This window comes from Melanerpes formicivorus, unplaced genomic scaffold, assembly GCF_026170545.1.
Source record: "Melanerpes formicivorus ecotype bairdi unplaced genomic scaffold, bMelFor1.0.p_v2 SCAF_11, whole genome shotgun sequence".
Taxonomy (NCBI): domain Eukaryota; kingdom Metazoa; phylum Chordata; class Aves; order Piciformes; family Picidae; genus Melanerpes; species Melanerpes formicivorus.
The window spans coordinates 10,924,584-10,940,392 of NW_027142363.1; the positions used below are offsets into that span (position 1 = coordinate 10,924,584).

General features: G+C 45.7%; 1 protein-coding gene across 6 annotated transcripts in view; it reads right to left on the reverse strand.

Annotated features, from left to right (window-relative positions):
- Positions 1-15,809, reverse strand: part of TIAM1 (TIAM Rac1 associated GEF 1) — a 238,965-nt gene that overhangs the window by 95,601 nt on the left and 127,555 nt on the right. For 4 of the 6 annotated variants that reach the window (XM_068144504.1, XM_068144499.1, XM_068144502.1 and 1 more), the window contains exon 2: positions 3,805-4,784. In XM_068144504.1, coding sequence (XP_068000605.1) covers positions 3,805-4,784 — 980 coding nt within the window. Of the gene's footprint in view, positions 1-3,804; positions 4,785-10,351; positions 10,531-15,809 lie in introns of all 6 variants that reach the window. The other 2 variants (XM_068144501.1, XM_068144500.1) reach the window with 1 other exon arrangement.

A 15,809-nucleotide genomic window follows, 5' to 3' on the forward strand; every position in this document is an offset into this window, starting at 1 on the left:
CCTACAAGTGGCCATCAGGATTCTTCAGTGTTTCTAGCATTATGGTAGGTAAGACTCAAAAGCCAAGAAAATATCCCAGAGTTATGACTTTGCAAAAGCTGGAAAAAAACCCTCAAAGACAAATACAAAACCAAATTGTTGTGAGGATGGGAAAGAGTAATCTAGGCAGAGACCTCACTCCTGACTATGAGGTTCAATTAGATGACTTTGAACAAGGGAGCTGCACTGTTAAAGGACACAGTGACAAGTCACTGGCCTGGAGATTAAGAGGTAAAACTATGTCCAGCACTTTATTACACTTGGCCCTGGGTCACCTTTGTGTAGTGTTGGTGTGGCCAAAGACCTAAGTGTAATTTTGTGGGATCAGGATAGGTGAAGGCAGTTCAACACACCAGAAAAAGCTGTAAAACATGCCTTGGACTACTACATTGTTTTTATAGCATAAAATGTTTTACAGCATTTTGGGAAATGGTTTAATGTCCATAGTGGTGGCAGGTTGATGGCTGGACCTGATGATCTTAGAGGTCTTTTCCAACCAAAATAATTCTATGCTTCTATTCTATAAGGATGTATACAGCAGGCAATGCTCCAAGTGGTCATCAAGAGTGTGAAGCCCATTGAGACAGTGTTGAAAGATTGAGAAGGGCAGAGGGAGCTTGTGACCGTGTACCAGCTGGCACAGGCCAAGGCAGTGCTAATCAGCATGTTATGAAAAAAGCAGTAAGGCCATCAGCTCAACATTTCAGTTTCTACCGTCTCAGGTAGGGTAATCACCATGCTCTATTTCACATCAGAGGTGTCAAGTAAAGATGAGCAAAGTGCTAAGACATTGTGGGGCTGAAGACCTGGTACAGACACAGGTTGATAGCTTCCCTCCTCTCACCCCATTCAAAGCTACCTAATTGGGTTCACCAGGGAACTAGGGAGTACTTTGTGTGCAAATCTGGATTTCCTTTTTGCCCCATCTATCAAACACTTAATAACAGTCATTTCCCTAAGCTTGCTAAAGGTAAGCTTGGGCTAACATGACTTCATTGCTGACAAGTATCTTATACTTACTGTATGCTGCTAGGATTAAAGACTTGGAAGAAATTTTAACCTTTCCAAAGCTTTAATTTTGTTGAATTTATACGTGGTGATAATCACTGCTGAGACTCCTTATAGCCACTGTCTCCAAGCTCAGGAGGAGAAGCACCTAGTGAAACCAGCCCCATGGAGTGATTTCCTTATGTATGGCTGAGGCCTCACAAAATGCTAAGCAAATTCGTGACTTTCACTGAGTGCCTCAGAGGAATCTTAATGCTAAGATAGGCAACGAAGAAGAAAAACAAATGCTTTGCTGTTCACCAGTGCCACTGTTCTCTTCTTCTTAAATGCACTTGAAAGAGGGCTGGAGGCAGCAGTTGCACCTAACAATCTCCATGAAAGCTGTTACGCTCAAGGCTGCCAAATAACATCCTGTTGTTGGTTTTTTTGCTTCGTCTTTCTGCTTCTTGTTGTTCTCTCGGTTTTTTCATCCTGCGCTGCCTTGATGGAGCACCAAAGGGGATTTGCGTTTGCACCGTAAAAATCCCTCCAAGAATAAAAAGCTGGGTTTGAAGTACAAAGCCACTGTTGTGGGACACTGCAGCATCTGCTTTAGCATGTCAGTTTTATATTTAGAAGCTGCCTATCTTCACAGATCAAGCACAGCCGGTAAGTCACTCAGCAGGCCCTTCCCATTAGCTCTCACAAGCCAGCTCAGCCAAGAAGGGGGACATGCTCTTTTCACCCTCTAACATCCCTCCACAAGTGGGGGCTGGACTTGGTGATCTCTAGAGGTCCCTTCCAATCTCTAATGCACTGTAATCCCTCTGCAGCCCTGCACCTCTGCTGCAGAACACTGCAAACAGCCTGATTCATGCTGCCTGATTCATGTGTCCAGTTCTGGGCCCCTCAGTTTAAGAAGGACATTGAAACACTTGAATGTGTCCAGAGAAGGGCAACAAGGCTGGGGAGAGGCCTTGAACACAAGCCCTATGAGGAGAGGCTGAGGGAGCTGGGATTGTTTAGCCTGGAGAAGAGGAGGCTCAGGGGTGACCTCATTGCCCTCTACAACTACCTGAAAGGTGGTTGTAGCCGGGAAGGGCTTGGTCTCTTCTCCCAGGCAACCAGCACCAGAACAAGAGGACACAGTCTCAAGCTGTGCCAGGGGAGGTTTAGACTCAAGGTGAGGAGAAAGTTCTTCACCGAGCGAGTCATTCGTCATTGGAACGGGCTGCCCAGGGAGGTGGTTGAGTCGCCGTCCCTGGAGGTGTTCAAGAGGGGATTGGACGTGGCACTTGGTGCCATGGTCTAGTCATGGGGTCTGTGTTGATAGGTTGGACTCGATGATCCTCGAGGTCCTTTCCAACCTTAGTTACACTGTGATATTGTGCCCAGCCTGGTGTCTCCAATGCTGCTGTCCTGCCAGCAGCTCAGCCTGGCGGCAGGGCACGAGCCTGACAGCCTCTGACCTTGATGTAATGTGCAGCTTTTTTCTTTTTCTGGGTCAGGCAGCATGGAGAGTGTACACTACATGGTGTATGTAGGAGAAACCATGCAGTAAAATCAGGGGAGCTGCTGAAGCATGCAATCTGGTGCACAGCTCTGACCTGCGCCATCAGATTGTTCTGTCTGTGTCCCCTGGCCATGTTTCTAAGTTGGTGCTCAGAGATAGAAAATAGTGTATACAAAAAACACCACAGCTAGCCTCTTCCATTAGATGGCTAGACCACTGATCTGAGAAGACCTAGCAAGCCACATGAATGAACTTAAAATGAGTGCAATGTGCCCACCACGTGTATGCCACATGTGGCTTGTACAGGACTTGCAGCTCCTTTTTCCCCCTCCCTAAGAGCAGTCTGCCACTCAGCTGTAAGCAGAATTGCAGTTTGCAGCACAAGGCAGTGCTGTGTAACTCGATCAGGCAAAACACAGCCAAGACAAGCAGGGCAAAACATAATAAAGACCCAACAGCAGCCATCAAAGCCAAGATCACAGGACTTGTGTTTGGAGTACTCAAAGGGCACCAGACAGAAAAGTTCATCTTGGCTCTGTGTTTTCTATTAAAAGAATGAAGGATGAAGGGTATGACATCCTCCTTGGCTAGGAGAAGCAGCATCTTCTCCATACCTCTACATCTCTCATCATTTTGCAATTTACAGGGGGTTGAGTACTGTAGCTTGCAGGACTGGCAGTCTCCTGCAAGGGGACAGCACCGATATTTTGCATAGATGAGAGTATCAGCTCAGCTCAGCAGAAGAGTGAAATTTCAGCCCAGAGAATGTTTACCCTAGAGAGGAGAGGAAACACTCGCAGGTTTCTTCTTTGCTCAGAGCCACAAGAGCTGAGGAGTGCTTACACATGTGCAGGCAGGGGAGGGTGACAAGGCAGGCAGGGCAGAGGAGAGACACAACCAACGCGCGCGAGCTCCCTGAGTGGAGAGATCAGTTTTGGCAGCTACCCTGGAAAAAAAAAAGCACTCTCAGCACTGCAAAACACGCAGGAAAATCTTTAGCTGGCAAATGCAGATTTGTTTTTTCCAGAGGCAATGAAGAGCAGAAAAGCCCCAGAGCTGCAGATAAGGAAGGGAGCAGTGACGGGATCAAGTCAGCTCCAGAGACCAATTAGTTCATCTCTCTCCTGAATACAGCCCCCCTCTGTAGGAAGGGGGCGTTAAAGGAAAACAGGGCCTGGAAGAACCTAAAACATCTTTATCTACAGACGCAGCTTAGTAAATACCACGTGCTCCTGTTTTAGGTGGAAGCAAACCACCTTCCTTACCTGAGTAGTTTTTGCTCTTCTGCCCTGCATGCTGTTACTGTGGCTGATTTGTGGGTTGGTGGCCCCTTCGGAAAGGCAGTGGGATTTCCTGCAGGGCAGCGTATTGTAGTTGCTGTAGGAAGGCGCGTCCTCGGCAGTCACCGATGCCATCTTATGGCCTCCGATATCCGGGATGTCAGACACCAAATTCCGGCAGTACCCTCCAAAGGCATTTCGCGGGCCTCCGTTGATGGCAGCGCTGGGGGGCTTGGGGGAATACAAGTCGCTCATAGAGTTGGCGCGCTGGCAGGTGACCAGTGCCTGGGGGCTGCCGCTGGCCTCTGTCCCCCGAGTGGCCTCAGCATCCTTCTCCTCGGCCAAGCCCAGGATTTCCTCGTTGCTTGTTAAATGCTCCTGGCTGAGGTCAGAAAGCGAAAACTCCAGGCTGTCCTCACGCCAGATGTCAGCCGATTTGGAGCGCTTCTTCTTGAAGCTAGCTGTCTCCATGAAGTTTGTCCCGTTGGCCGCGTATCGATGTGACCTCCCGTCACCCTCCACCAGGAATGGTGGCTCGTCCCCATAGAGCCTGCTTTCCTCTGAGTCAGGCATGCTCTGGACAGAGGCAGCAGTGAGGACAGTGCTGCTGTCCACGCTGGGAGTGATGGAGGAATCAGTGTGGTAGGAAACAGGACGCAATCCCATGTCCACGCGGTCTACCCAGATTGGGCTTCCAAAGTCCTCTAGGTTGGCTTCCTGGGCAAAGGGCTCCAGGCCATTCTCTGCCAGGGACTGGGGGATGCTGGGGGTGCTGCTGGAGCGGGTGCTCACTTCTGAGTTACGGTGGATAATTTTTCCAGAGGAAGCGTGTCGCGTCCGGCGAGAGGCTTTATTGGAGAGGCGAAGAGAGCGGGAAGTGTGCTTGCGGCCCAGGCTGGTGTGCTTGTCTCCATAGAAGGCATGCTCTACACTCTGGCTCTCTGCGTTTCCCATGGCGTCACAGTCTGCAAGGGGAGACAGGGGGAGACCGTTAAATGCAGTAACCAAAAATGAAGGCAAGAAGACACATGGATGCCCCCAAGCACCCAAAAGAACTGGGTGGTTTTTTCCAATGACCTTGCTCTAACACCTGCACCGCAGCTTCCACTGGGTCTCACAGGATGTGTTTTAAACAGCATCAACTATCCCACAGAATTAATTGAGTCAGTGACTGTTATTAGCAAACTTACAGATACAAGGCAGGTAAATCAGTACATAGGAAACATTCAGATTATAGCTATGCTGGTGTAAATGAAGAGTGTAGAAAAGGACCGAACTGTGAAGCTTGGTGTGAACTGTGAAGTGGAAATGTCCATTCTGTATACGTTCCCTTGACTTCCAGCATTACTTTCTCAACTTAAAAAAATCAACAGCTACTGTTTATCTGCATGTACCAAGATGCCAAAAAGCAGATGGATATACACCTTTATCTGACATTTCACTTGTTTTATTTTTTCCTCTAGGAACTGTGAATTGAAGCACCAAATAGCAAAGTACCAATTCAACTGTTCAGCAGCACGCTAATGATAGGCTTGATTTCTGGAACAAAACCCAGTACAACATTAAGCACAGGTACAGAGAGCCCCACACAAGAAAGCCATATTATGAAAAATAAATTAGCATGAGTGACTCAGACTGTACAAAAATAACCTCTCCTTCCTACTCACTCTGAAGCAGATAGATAGATTTAAGTGCTTTGATCTGGCAAAGGTAAAACTGAGCTGGTGCACAGGACTGGGTTTCAGTCCCCATCTTCCTATCTAGCCTCCTGCATTATTCAGCTGCACACATGCTGCTGTGAAACAGGTTTCCCTTTTAGAAGATGGGAGTGATGATCTGGATTCTACCTTGGAAAACACTGAGGTCTGTGGTCTCACTCAACAAATGTCAGGAGTATTTTATCAGTAGTATTGGCTCCTTTCTGCTAAGGAGCAAGAAGAACAACAAAAGTAAATGTTAAAAGTACATGGCCACTTCAAATTAAATAGGAGATCCCAAATTACACATAACACAATTATACCTAGATAAATAGTCCATGAATCTTGAACACAAATTCCAAGACAAAATTTCCTTATTTTGAGTTTTTTCTATTAGTCTTGGTTGGAAGAAAAAGAAAAGCTGCCCTGTCAGTAAAAAAATTGAGAGGTTTTCATTCCTTGGGGCAATTTCCTCTCCTTTAACATGATGTGCCAACAGGTATTGAGCCAGATGCTGGCAGAATTAATGTGATCATGTATTTTCCCTCACTATCTAAATACTCATTCTTGCTGCTGCACAGAATTAGCCCTATATAAATTACATAGAAAGTGAGGAATTAGTTGTGTGAAACACAGGCACACCACTTCTACCGTATGCTGCCCTCAGTGCAATAGTAGGCCTCAACTTCTGCAGTGGTATTTCTGACCACAGTCAGAGGACTGAGCATACTGAGTAGAAAACAGTCTTGTACCCAGCAAAGTAGGTCATGTCTGAGGCTAAAGATCTGTTCAGTGCAACAGGCACCTCCATTAATATCTGGGAATTTCTGTACCTACAATAAAAATAATTACAAGGAAAGTAAACTATACCAGGAAACACCCTGTGTCTACTGAAATTAGTGGCTGACCTCCTATGAAACTTGGTTATCATGCATTGTTTGTAACAATAAATGCACTGAAGAGAGGGTTCTACTCTAAAAAAACATGGCATCATTATAAACCCCTAGAGAAGCTTTATTATTCCTTACAAGCTCCAGCCCTTTGATATGGACTGCCCTGAAAAACAAATGTCAGCTAGCTTTTGATTCTAAAACATTCAAAAGTACAAAACTGCATTTTGTCTTCCACACTGATGCCTAAAACCAAACCTCAATGTTCCCCATATTGCAAAAGAAACTCTCTCAGGGTAATGTTTTTAACTGCTAAGTCTGAGAATCTTGCTGAACACACTAATTCAGTAGGATTTCCACTGGCTGCAAAGCCCATCAGAGAACACAGCCATCACTTCAGTATCTAAGGAGAAACAGAATAGAATAGAGTATTAAAAGTCCTCTTGAAAAATTGAATGAATGAAGAGTGGCTCTTTACCTTCAGAAACAGAGCTGCTGAAGGGCAGGAGGATCCCCCTCACACCACACTCTGAGGAACAACTGCTGATGAAAACGCCAAGCAACACAGCTATGGAAAGCAGCCCCGTGCCACCACCGCGACGTAGTCTCCATGCACACTGGGCAAAATTTCACCCGGCCAAAAAGTAACAGAACCACAAGTGACTCGGCAAGGAAAGGAGCAGCAGCTCAGGCGGCATCCCGTGAGGAAGTAACGACACTCTCAGGGAAGGAGGAAAGCCTTTTCTCTGCAGAGGCGCAGGAATGTTTACTGAGTGAGTTCACACAATGAGAAGTATCTGCTAGATACCGGCAAGAAGTGTCAGACTTCAAAGTAAAGAGCTGTCCCTTTTTAATTCCGTGGATCGGCACTTTCAGCGAGGAGGCATTTGCAAATCCCGCAGACGGCTATCTATCCTGCCATTAGTCCATACCTCCCTCCTGCATCCAGGAAGAGTCCTTGCCCTGATCCAACTGATTGCCCTGGCATTACTTTGCCGCTTTGCCCGAATGCCGCGTGGGGGGTGCAAGTGGTCAGCAGGCGAGCATGGTGCAGCTGATCCAGCTGCAGCTATCCAAGACAGTGCTACCTACCCCCATGGCTTGTCACCATCCCACAAGAGTCAAACGCACTGCGTCAAGCTAAGGGTAACCATCTGTGGAATTTCTAAGACCAGTGGCTCCTCCTGGAATGGATCTCCATCCTTCTCATCCTCATCTTTGCCTCCCCCCCCTGCCAATTCCTGGCTATTTCTACCAGTTACCCTGAACCCAATTCAGGTACTCATGCAGCTGAGTCCACTTAAAACAGCACTCCAACGAACAAACAAACAGAAAAAGGCAACAGATTTTATTATTTTGCTGAGATAGTGAGTTCAACTGGCAGCACAAAGGGACACAGAGAAGAGGGGACAGCAAGTGGCACCTCCACTGTTTTTTGGCAGCAGTAAGCTGCTAGGAGAAGTGGAAAGGCAGCCCTGAAACGGGAAATCACACTGGCATCCCCAGCTAGAAGGAGCAGGCACTGAGCAGGGGAGGGAAAAATCCAGCCTTCCCCTCCCAGGGGCAGCAGCAGACACCCTGGGGCAGAAACATCTTAAACTGCTGAAGCTATGACTGCCAGATGCTGCCTGTCTGCAGCTTAACTGAATTTAGCACACTCAACAAAAAAAAATCTGTATCAAATTAAGAAAATGAGTAATGTTAATGGGAGCTGCACGGAAATGCTGGTAGGACAAAGGCTCCCCTTGTTAGCTCGCTCGCCAAATCCAAAGGTGACCGTTAAAGACCTACCAAGGTACCACCAGGATACAACATAAATCAAGTGTGACACATCTTGAAGCTTTAAACAGGTCTGTCGTGCTCAACCAAGGATTGTGAAGTGTCAAAAATCTGGTTTGAATTATTCTCCAGAGCCAGCAGAGATTAGCACATGCAGACCATGCACTGCAAGCACAACGAGCTGGAAATTTATCAGCAGAAAATGTCGATTCATCAAAGCCCAAACTTTTCAAGGGAATAGACTGCTTTTGATAAAAGGCTCCCCTGCTCCAAGAGGGAGAGGTTTGAAAACTGAAGCAGGGAGACGAGCACGTCTCCTGGAAGAGGCACCAGCTCAGTGACTCAGTTGCTCGCTGAAGACGCGGAAGATCGAGATTCGAATCTGCAGCCCAAGACAGGCAAACAAGGGGCGGCAACTCGTTCTTCCACATCCTCAAGAGACAGCCTGACCATCAAGTTCCTGGCTGTTCTGGGAAAGGGCTATCCTAGAAGATCTGCTTCTTCCTAGTTCAGAACAGGGAAAATGTCAAAATTGTGGTAGTCTTCAAGGGGCCAGGAAAGTCACCTTTTATCCTGCTTGCATGTCCAGAGACGGTACAGGGGCTTGAGTCGTTGGGGTTTTTCAAAGCCAAAACTTAAGTCTGATACCAGCATTAGGAAGGAGAACACAAATGCTGGAAAGAACAGTATTCCCTGCACCAGCTACCCTAAACAGGCAGACTGACCTCTAGATGAACCACTGCATTTTTGCTGCATGAGTCTTACACGAAATAGTTACACATGAAGACGATCACATTTTCGATGATCACTGATCACAGCCCCCTCGAAGAACATCTAATTTTTGTCTGAAGACAGCGATTTTCCCCCAATATGAACTATTCCTTAAATTAATTACAAACCCCAAATACTAATTTCAATGGAAGTTGCTAACTCTCAGACTTGCAGAAAGTTGGGCCACTGAATCGCAGCAGAAAATCTGAAACACATTAACTTTCCAACCGAATCTGAAGCACCTCGCAAGACAACAGATTGCAAATGTAAAATTAGATTCCAGTGGGAGGCCCTGGTGACAAATCTGTGTTTTTCTCCCGGAGCAGAGCTCGAAGGCTGTGAGAACCTGAACAATGACTAAAACCACAGTGAGCAATGAGCCTACAGAAATAAACCTCTGCTCAAATCTGCCAGCCAACAACAAAGATTTTTACTGAACTCACAAGAACCACACAGAGAAACGTACAAGACTAATAACCAAGGGTGAACATACACAGTTTATTAGAATTAAAATGTACTTTTTTCAGAAGGGCAAGAAAGAGGCTGAAATTCTACACTAGGCCTTTCAGTTTCTCAGAAACTCCAGCAGTATATTCAATTATTTTCAATCAGAACCTTTTAACCAACCATTTCTGCCTTACTCTAATGCAAGGCATGGACTCCAAAAAGGCCCTTCAGGCAATCCACATAAGAGGAGGGAGAAAGGGATGTCATCAGTAGCTGCTTGACAGCCATTCAAATGCCTTTGTATTGCTAAATAGGTGTAACCAAATGAAGACAGTTAAACAATTTAAGCACAAATCTGAGAATTTCCAATGTGGTGATTTAAATTGGAAATTCCCACCAGGGGGATTCTGTAGCAAATGAGCAGGGGACTCATGGCTTGCTCCTTTGACCAGGATCTTTCCGGATGCTGTGACTATAATTCAAGCAACTCCTGGCTTGGAGAGGGTTGAGAGGCCAGTTCTTCTTGTGCCCAGTTAAGGGCAACAAAGCTGGTGAGGGGTTTGGAGCATAAGCCCTATGAGGAGAGGCTGAGGGAGCTGGGGTTGCTTAGCCTGGAGAAGAGGAGGCTCAGAGACCTTATTGCTCTCTACAACTACCTGAAGGGAGGTTGTAGCCAGGTGGGGGTTGGTCTCTTCTCCCGGGTGGCCAGCACCAGAACAAGGGGACACAGTCTCAAGCTGTGCCAAGGGAAGTTTAGGCTGGATGTTAGGAACGAGTTCTTCATAGAAAGAGTGATTGGCCATTGCAATGGTTAATTCTAGTCTAGTCTAGTCTAGTCTAGTCACATGCAGCTTATTTTCTCCCCTCCTGTGAATCATTGCACAACACAGTAAACACCTCAAAAAAAAATAAATATATATATATATATATATATGGACACACATGTACCTTCCAAGGCAGTACTGGTATCCAGTGCAACCTTCCCCAAGAGAGCTGTGGCATTTAGAGGTATAGAATTGCAAATGATACCAAAATGAACAGTTACGGGGACTGCAGAAGCTGTCAGCACCTGCCACTCAGCGACTCCATTACTCTCCCGTCAGAGTCTATGACTATATGCCAAAAACCTGGGGAGAAAGAGGGGAGAAGAAAAAAAAAAATCAGACAAAGGTTTAGCAGGAATGGCTATACAGGAAGACATCTTCTGCCAGGTCCTGTTATCATCACTTACCTAGGAAACACCGTGCAATATAGCACGCAAACGCTGTGCTTAAATTTGAATGGTGAAATCTGATGAAGGCAGAATAAGTGAAAAACCAGGTCCTGCACCAACAGCCTGAACTACAGAGCATGGAGAGTTGTCTTTCCACCACTTTGTACAATAAAAATTCCCCACAGACATGAACATGCCACTGCAGAGGACAGTCTGCTCTGGCAGTGTTAGAAAACCTCAGCTCCAAAAACCATCTGCATCTGAAGACGAACACCAGGAATGGCACCGGCCAATAAACCAAGGTTTAACTTCTGGCAGCAGGAAAGGACCCAACTACCCAGGGAACAGGCCCAAAACGAGAAGACCTCAGAGGAGACTGTGCAGACTGTCTAATTTACAAAAGGTTGGTTATCCAAGCAGGGATTTCATTATCATTTTTCAAGGGCAAATCAGATGTGTAGGGCAGAGCATTTACAAGCATTTTTGTGCACACTGAAAGGATCATGGGTTTAATTGCATTCACTAAGGCACAGATACAGGAGGCCTGTCTGCAATTCTTTGTACCTAAGTCATAAGAATAGTCAAGTTACACACCAATGTGCACTCTTGTGGGTAACAGATCCCAGCCCTTTCTTGGCCCAATACCACTGGCAAGCTTCCTTGCAAGTGCATCAGCTCAAAGTTCAGTCCTGTAAGATACCAAAACCCACAAACACACCAAAAGAGCAATCTCTCAAGTCACTCAAGTCCCCCTTCTCCCAGCCAAAGATTGGCAGTGAAACATCAACCCAACTTGTACAACAGAGTTTTCAGAGTCATGCATTTTTCTCAAAAGGCTGAAGGACCAAAATCCCTGAAAGAGATTACTGATGCCCTTCATGTTATTAGAGCTGCTTGGTGGGGAAATGGTGATTCTCACTCTTGGTGGGATCCTCAAAAGACATGAAAGTCACCAGCTCCTATCTAAAGGAAAAACATTTCCATTTGCTATCTTCTCCATGTTCTGCTCCCCACCTCCTCCTTCCCAAAGCTCTTGGTTGAGATCTGAAAAGCAGTTCACAAATTGCTTGGGAGCTGACAGAAATTAATAAAATGAAGCTTATTGATATTGAAAAGGACTCATTATCATGCCAGCTGCCAATAATTTGCAAGATGGGAATCCCACTGACAAACAAGGTCTTACAGGCAAGAGTCTTTCCACCTGCATGCACCACACAACAAGGCACTCTACAATGTGCATTCCTCACCTCCCAAGAAAAAGGAATTGTGACTATCTTATTTCAGATCCGACAGCTGCTGCCACAGAAAACTCCTCCAAAAGAAGAAAAAAACCCAGACATGGCTCAGTATTTTATCAACCTTTCCACCCTGAAGGGGCTTTTGAGGAGCCTGGAACTCAGAAAAAGCTGCTCCAGGCTGAAGCAAACTCTACGCTTCTTTGAGAAACCAACTACAACACCACCTTTCTACACACTGTGTGTGATCCTCTGACAAAAATCATTCTTTCCCTTGTGGTCATTTGTTAAAAAGACAGGAAGATCCAAATGAATGTTTACAGCTGGATACTGGATTATCCAAATGCTCACCACACTCCAGTACATCAGAGGAGACAGCAAAATCCTTTGCCACGAACAGATGAGTACTTTGCACACACAGCTCCTTCAGAAGAGAAGGATTTATCATTACCAGCAGATTCTTTCCTGAAAAGGTCTGTTCCTATTAACTTTTACAACTTGGAGAGGCTTACCCAAATGAAGCCAAGACATACTTTTCAAGAAGAACATAATTTTTTCATACTTCTCTTTATCTCCCATTAATACATGCTGAAACAGTCCTCACTCCCATGCTTCCCAGTTCACCCTGACAGCCTCAGCTCTGCCGTAGCAGAAATTCTAGGGGTCTGCACAGAGCTGAAGCAGCTGGGACAAGGACTTTCCTCTGACAAGGTTTGCACAAAAAGGGTTGCTTGTGTTCCTCCATCAGGAAGAAAGGCAGAAGAAAACATGAGCACAGCCCCATGGCTCGCTTCCCAGCACAGAGCCCTTCTCTGCACAGGACATATTTGCTCCTGTGGACACAGGCTGTGACCAAGGGAGAAGTTGACCATGCGTGTTCAGACCACTGGTAGCTCACCAGCAACTGTTCTAAGGGAGAGGGACAGCTGTAAACATTCACACATGCAACAGTTCATCTTGTTAAAAAATAAACATCAGGTAAAAATGTTCTGACTTCCATTCTCAACAAAATACTCAGAGGTGACTCCTGCAGACATGGACACACGCACACACACGGACAACTATGCACATACACAGCCACAGATCCATGCATGTATGCCAATGTCTACATACATCAGTGCAACCCTTCTTGTTCTTTGAAGTTTTGGAAGTAGCACAGCTGTATTTATTTCATAGCCACAAAACAGTGCCTTGAAAAATCAGGCCAAGGAGTTCCCACAGGGCTCATCACACAGCAACTCAAGTCAATCCAAACTGAGGAAGCTCACAGCATACCACCATGAATGGATTAAATGAAGGCATGGTAGGGAAGCAGAATATATTAAAGGAGCACCTTTTTATTCATCACATCTGCTACCTGTGATTCCAGGTACAGAAAAGAGAGGTTGGACTTTCACATGGTGGGAGCAGTTTGCAATCCCAAGAGATTAGGGGGGAAAAGTCAGCACACCAGTTTTCTTTCTGCTTGCAGACACCTGACCTTAACCGTAATGCATGAAAAAGGTGGGAGTTGTTGTTTTCTAAAAGCCTCCTTTCCAAAGCAGAACCCTTCCTTTAGTATGCAAGTATAGCCCTTTGTCCAGTGGACATGAAAATTTGGCTAGAAGAAATACAGCTCTCTTTAAATTCTACTTTTATTTTTGGATTTTATGATGCATCGTGTTTCTCAGATTCCAAATCCAGCTGCAGATGTGAGATCAGTTGGTGATTAAGCAAATGTTCATCCAGCTTTGAGAAGTCCTTGGTAATTCTATCACAAACCATCAGGATGTATATTTCATACAGTAGTCATTTCACACAGAAACTATTTAATATTTAACAGTGCCTCTGGGCTGTATTCCCCATCCATGATCCCAGTTCCACACCACTGTAACTCTAGTGTTCAAACCTGCCTCCTGAAATGGAGAATCAGGCCCTTTGTAACTGGAGGCCACATTTTGTTAGCCTTTGTTACCACCTCTAGTTAATATGAATTGCTGCTGAAACCAATCTATCAAATTACCTACCCTGAGAAAGGTTCTTAGTATGCTCCAGGGTCCTGGTGCCCTGACAGCTCTGGCTTTCCCTATCCAACACCCCTGGGCTCCCCTCGATGAAATGCTACACAGCAACTCACAGGATAGGGATGGAGAGGGAGGAAGAGAAGGAGGAAGAGTGTTCTATTCCCAGATCTTTGTCTGAGGGGGCTTTTCATGACAGGGCTGGGTGCACACATGAGTTCAGAAGTGTAATTTAGAAATGCTCCAAGCATCTTTGTTCTCAGTGCAGTCACTGAAACTACATATGACACCAAAGTCCGGGACCAACTCAGAAGCTGGTTGACTTTTAAACCAGTGAGCATATATTACAAACATGCTGCTTCTTGTGTTTTCTTCCTGTAACACGTAAAATGCCATAGAAACCTTTCATTTGTGAAAAAAAATGTATTTTAAAGCAATCATGCTTTACACTACCTGCCAAAGGGAACAGCTGCTCCTGAAACTGGAGTCTAATGATGATGACCAACAGACGAGGCTGGGGGGAATACCTGCACATCTGCAAGAACTGGCCAGCTGAGCTAGAATTGCAAAACCCCTTTGCAACCATCTCACTACCACACAATCTTGGTGTCTGTCACAGTAAGGAGAACAATGCTGAGTGATCACTCTAGATGAGGAGGAGGTGAAAGAAAGAAAAAACCTCCTTTGTGGAGAAGTCATAAAGAGAAGATGTAGGAAGCCTTTTTCCTCTATTTGTAGCACCACACCTCTGAGAATTTTTAAGGGGGCTGAAGAAGAGGCAGAAAGAGAGGGAGAGAGGCAGATCCATCGGGAGACCTAAACCCTCCATATAGCTGACAGTCAGTCATCCCCAAACTACAGCTCCAGGAAAGAAAACCAGCAACACAGCACTGTGGGGCCTTGGTAATAAATTAATGGAAGAGAAGAGCAGGTAGCCTGAGGGAAAGCCCCTTCTTCAGGGTTTCTATATTTATCCAAGGGGACATGAACCACTGACAGAGTTGCAGGTTTGTTGGGTTTTTAGTGATTTTCACAAGTACCTGAACATGTTTTAGGTCTTTCTCTTTCCCTTCACTCTTATTTTTAATGGTGGGAAAATCCCCCTTTCTTCCCTAAGGGAAATCTGCAAGGTTTTTACACGTTTACAGAAAAGGGCAAAGCAGGGAAAGGATTCTCATTTCAGCTCATCAGACATAAGCAAATCTATGGGAAGCCACGAGGGCAACTCCCTGGAGCCTGTGGGGCAGACGAACAGCAGCTTGCGCACTGCAGCCTGGGATGCGCAGGGATTTTATATCCCACTCTGTGGAGCTGCAGCCAGCGCTGAGGCACAAGGGAGCTGCAGGGAGAAGGAGCCCACCTGGCCTCTATGGAGGACAGGAGTGAGCAAGGTAGCTATGAGGACTGTGTATGCATTTATGTGTCTCTTTGAAAAAGAATGGCTGAAATGCAGATGGGATAAAACCAAGGTGTGTTTTGTTTATTTACCTTTGGGTTACACCTTATTATTGAACTAGAAAACAACTTTCTGCTTGAAAACAACTTTCTGCTTGTGCCAAATGAGCAGAGAACAGCTGGCACACAATGAGGATGGGACATGCCAAATGCTTTAAACAAACTCTTTATAAAGAAGTGATAAAAGAAGTTCAGACCAGGAGACAGAGCCCTGAATGGACCCGTCAGAGCTGAGGATGGGCAGCCGTAGGATGGAGAAGGGAGAAACAAAGCAGGACTCGGCAGACTGTGTATGCACAGAAGAAACACTCAGTGCTACAGTCTCCAGCAGTATAAACTGAAACCTTTGTCTTGAGTGACCAGGGAGCCACTGACACAGGATGTGAAGGGTAAAAATGTTGCAAAAAACAATTAAGGCAAATAATTGAGGGAGGGGGACTTGGAGAGGAAGCAGTTAGTTTATATCCTTGTTTAAGCCCAGAGGTAAGTAAGCTGATTTTCAA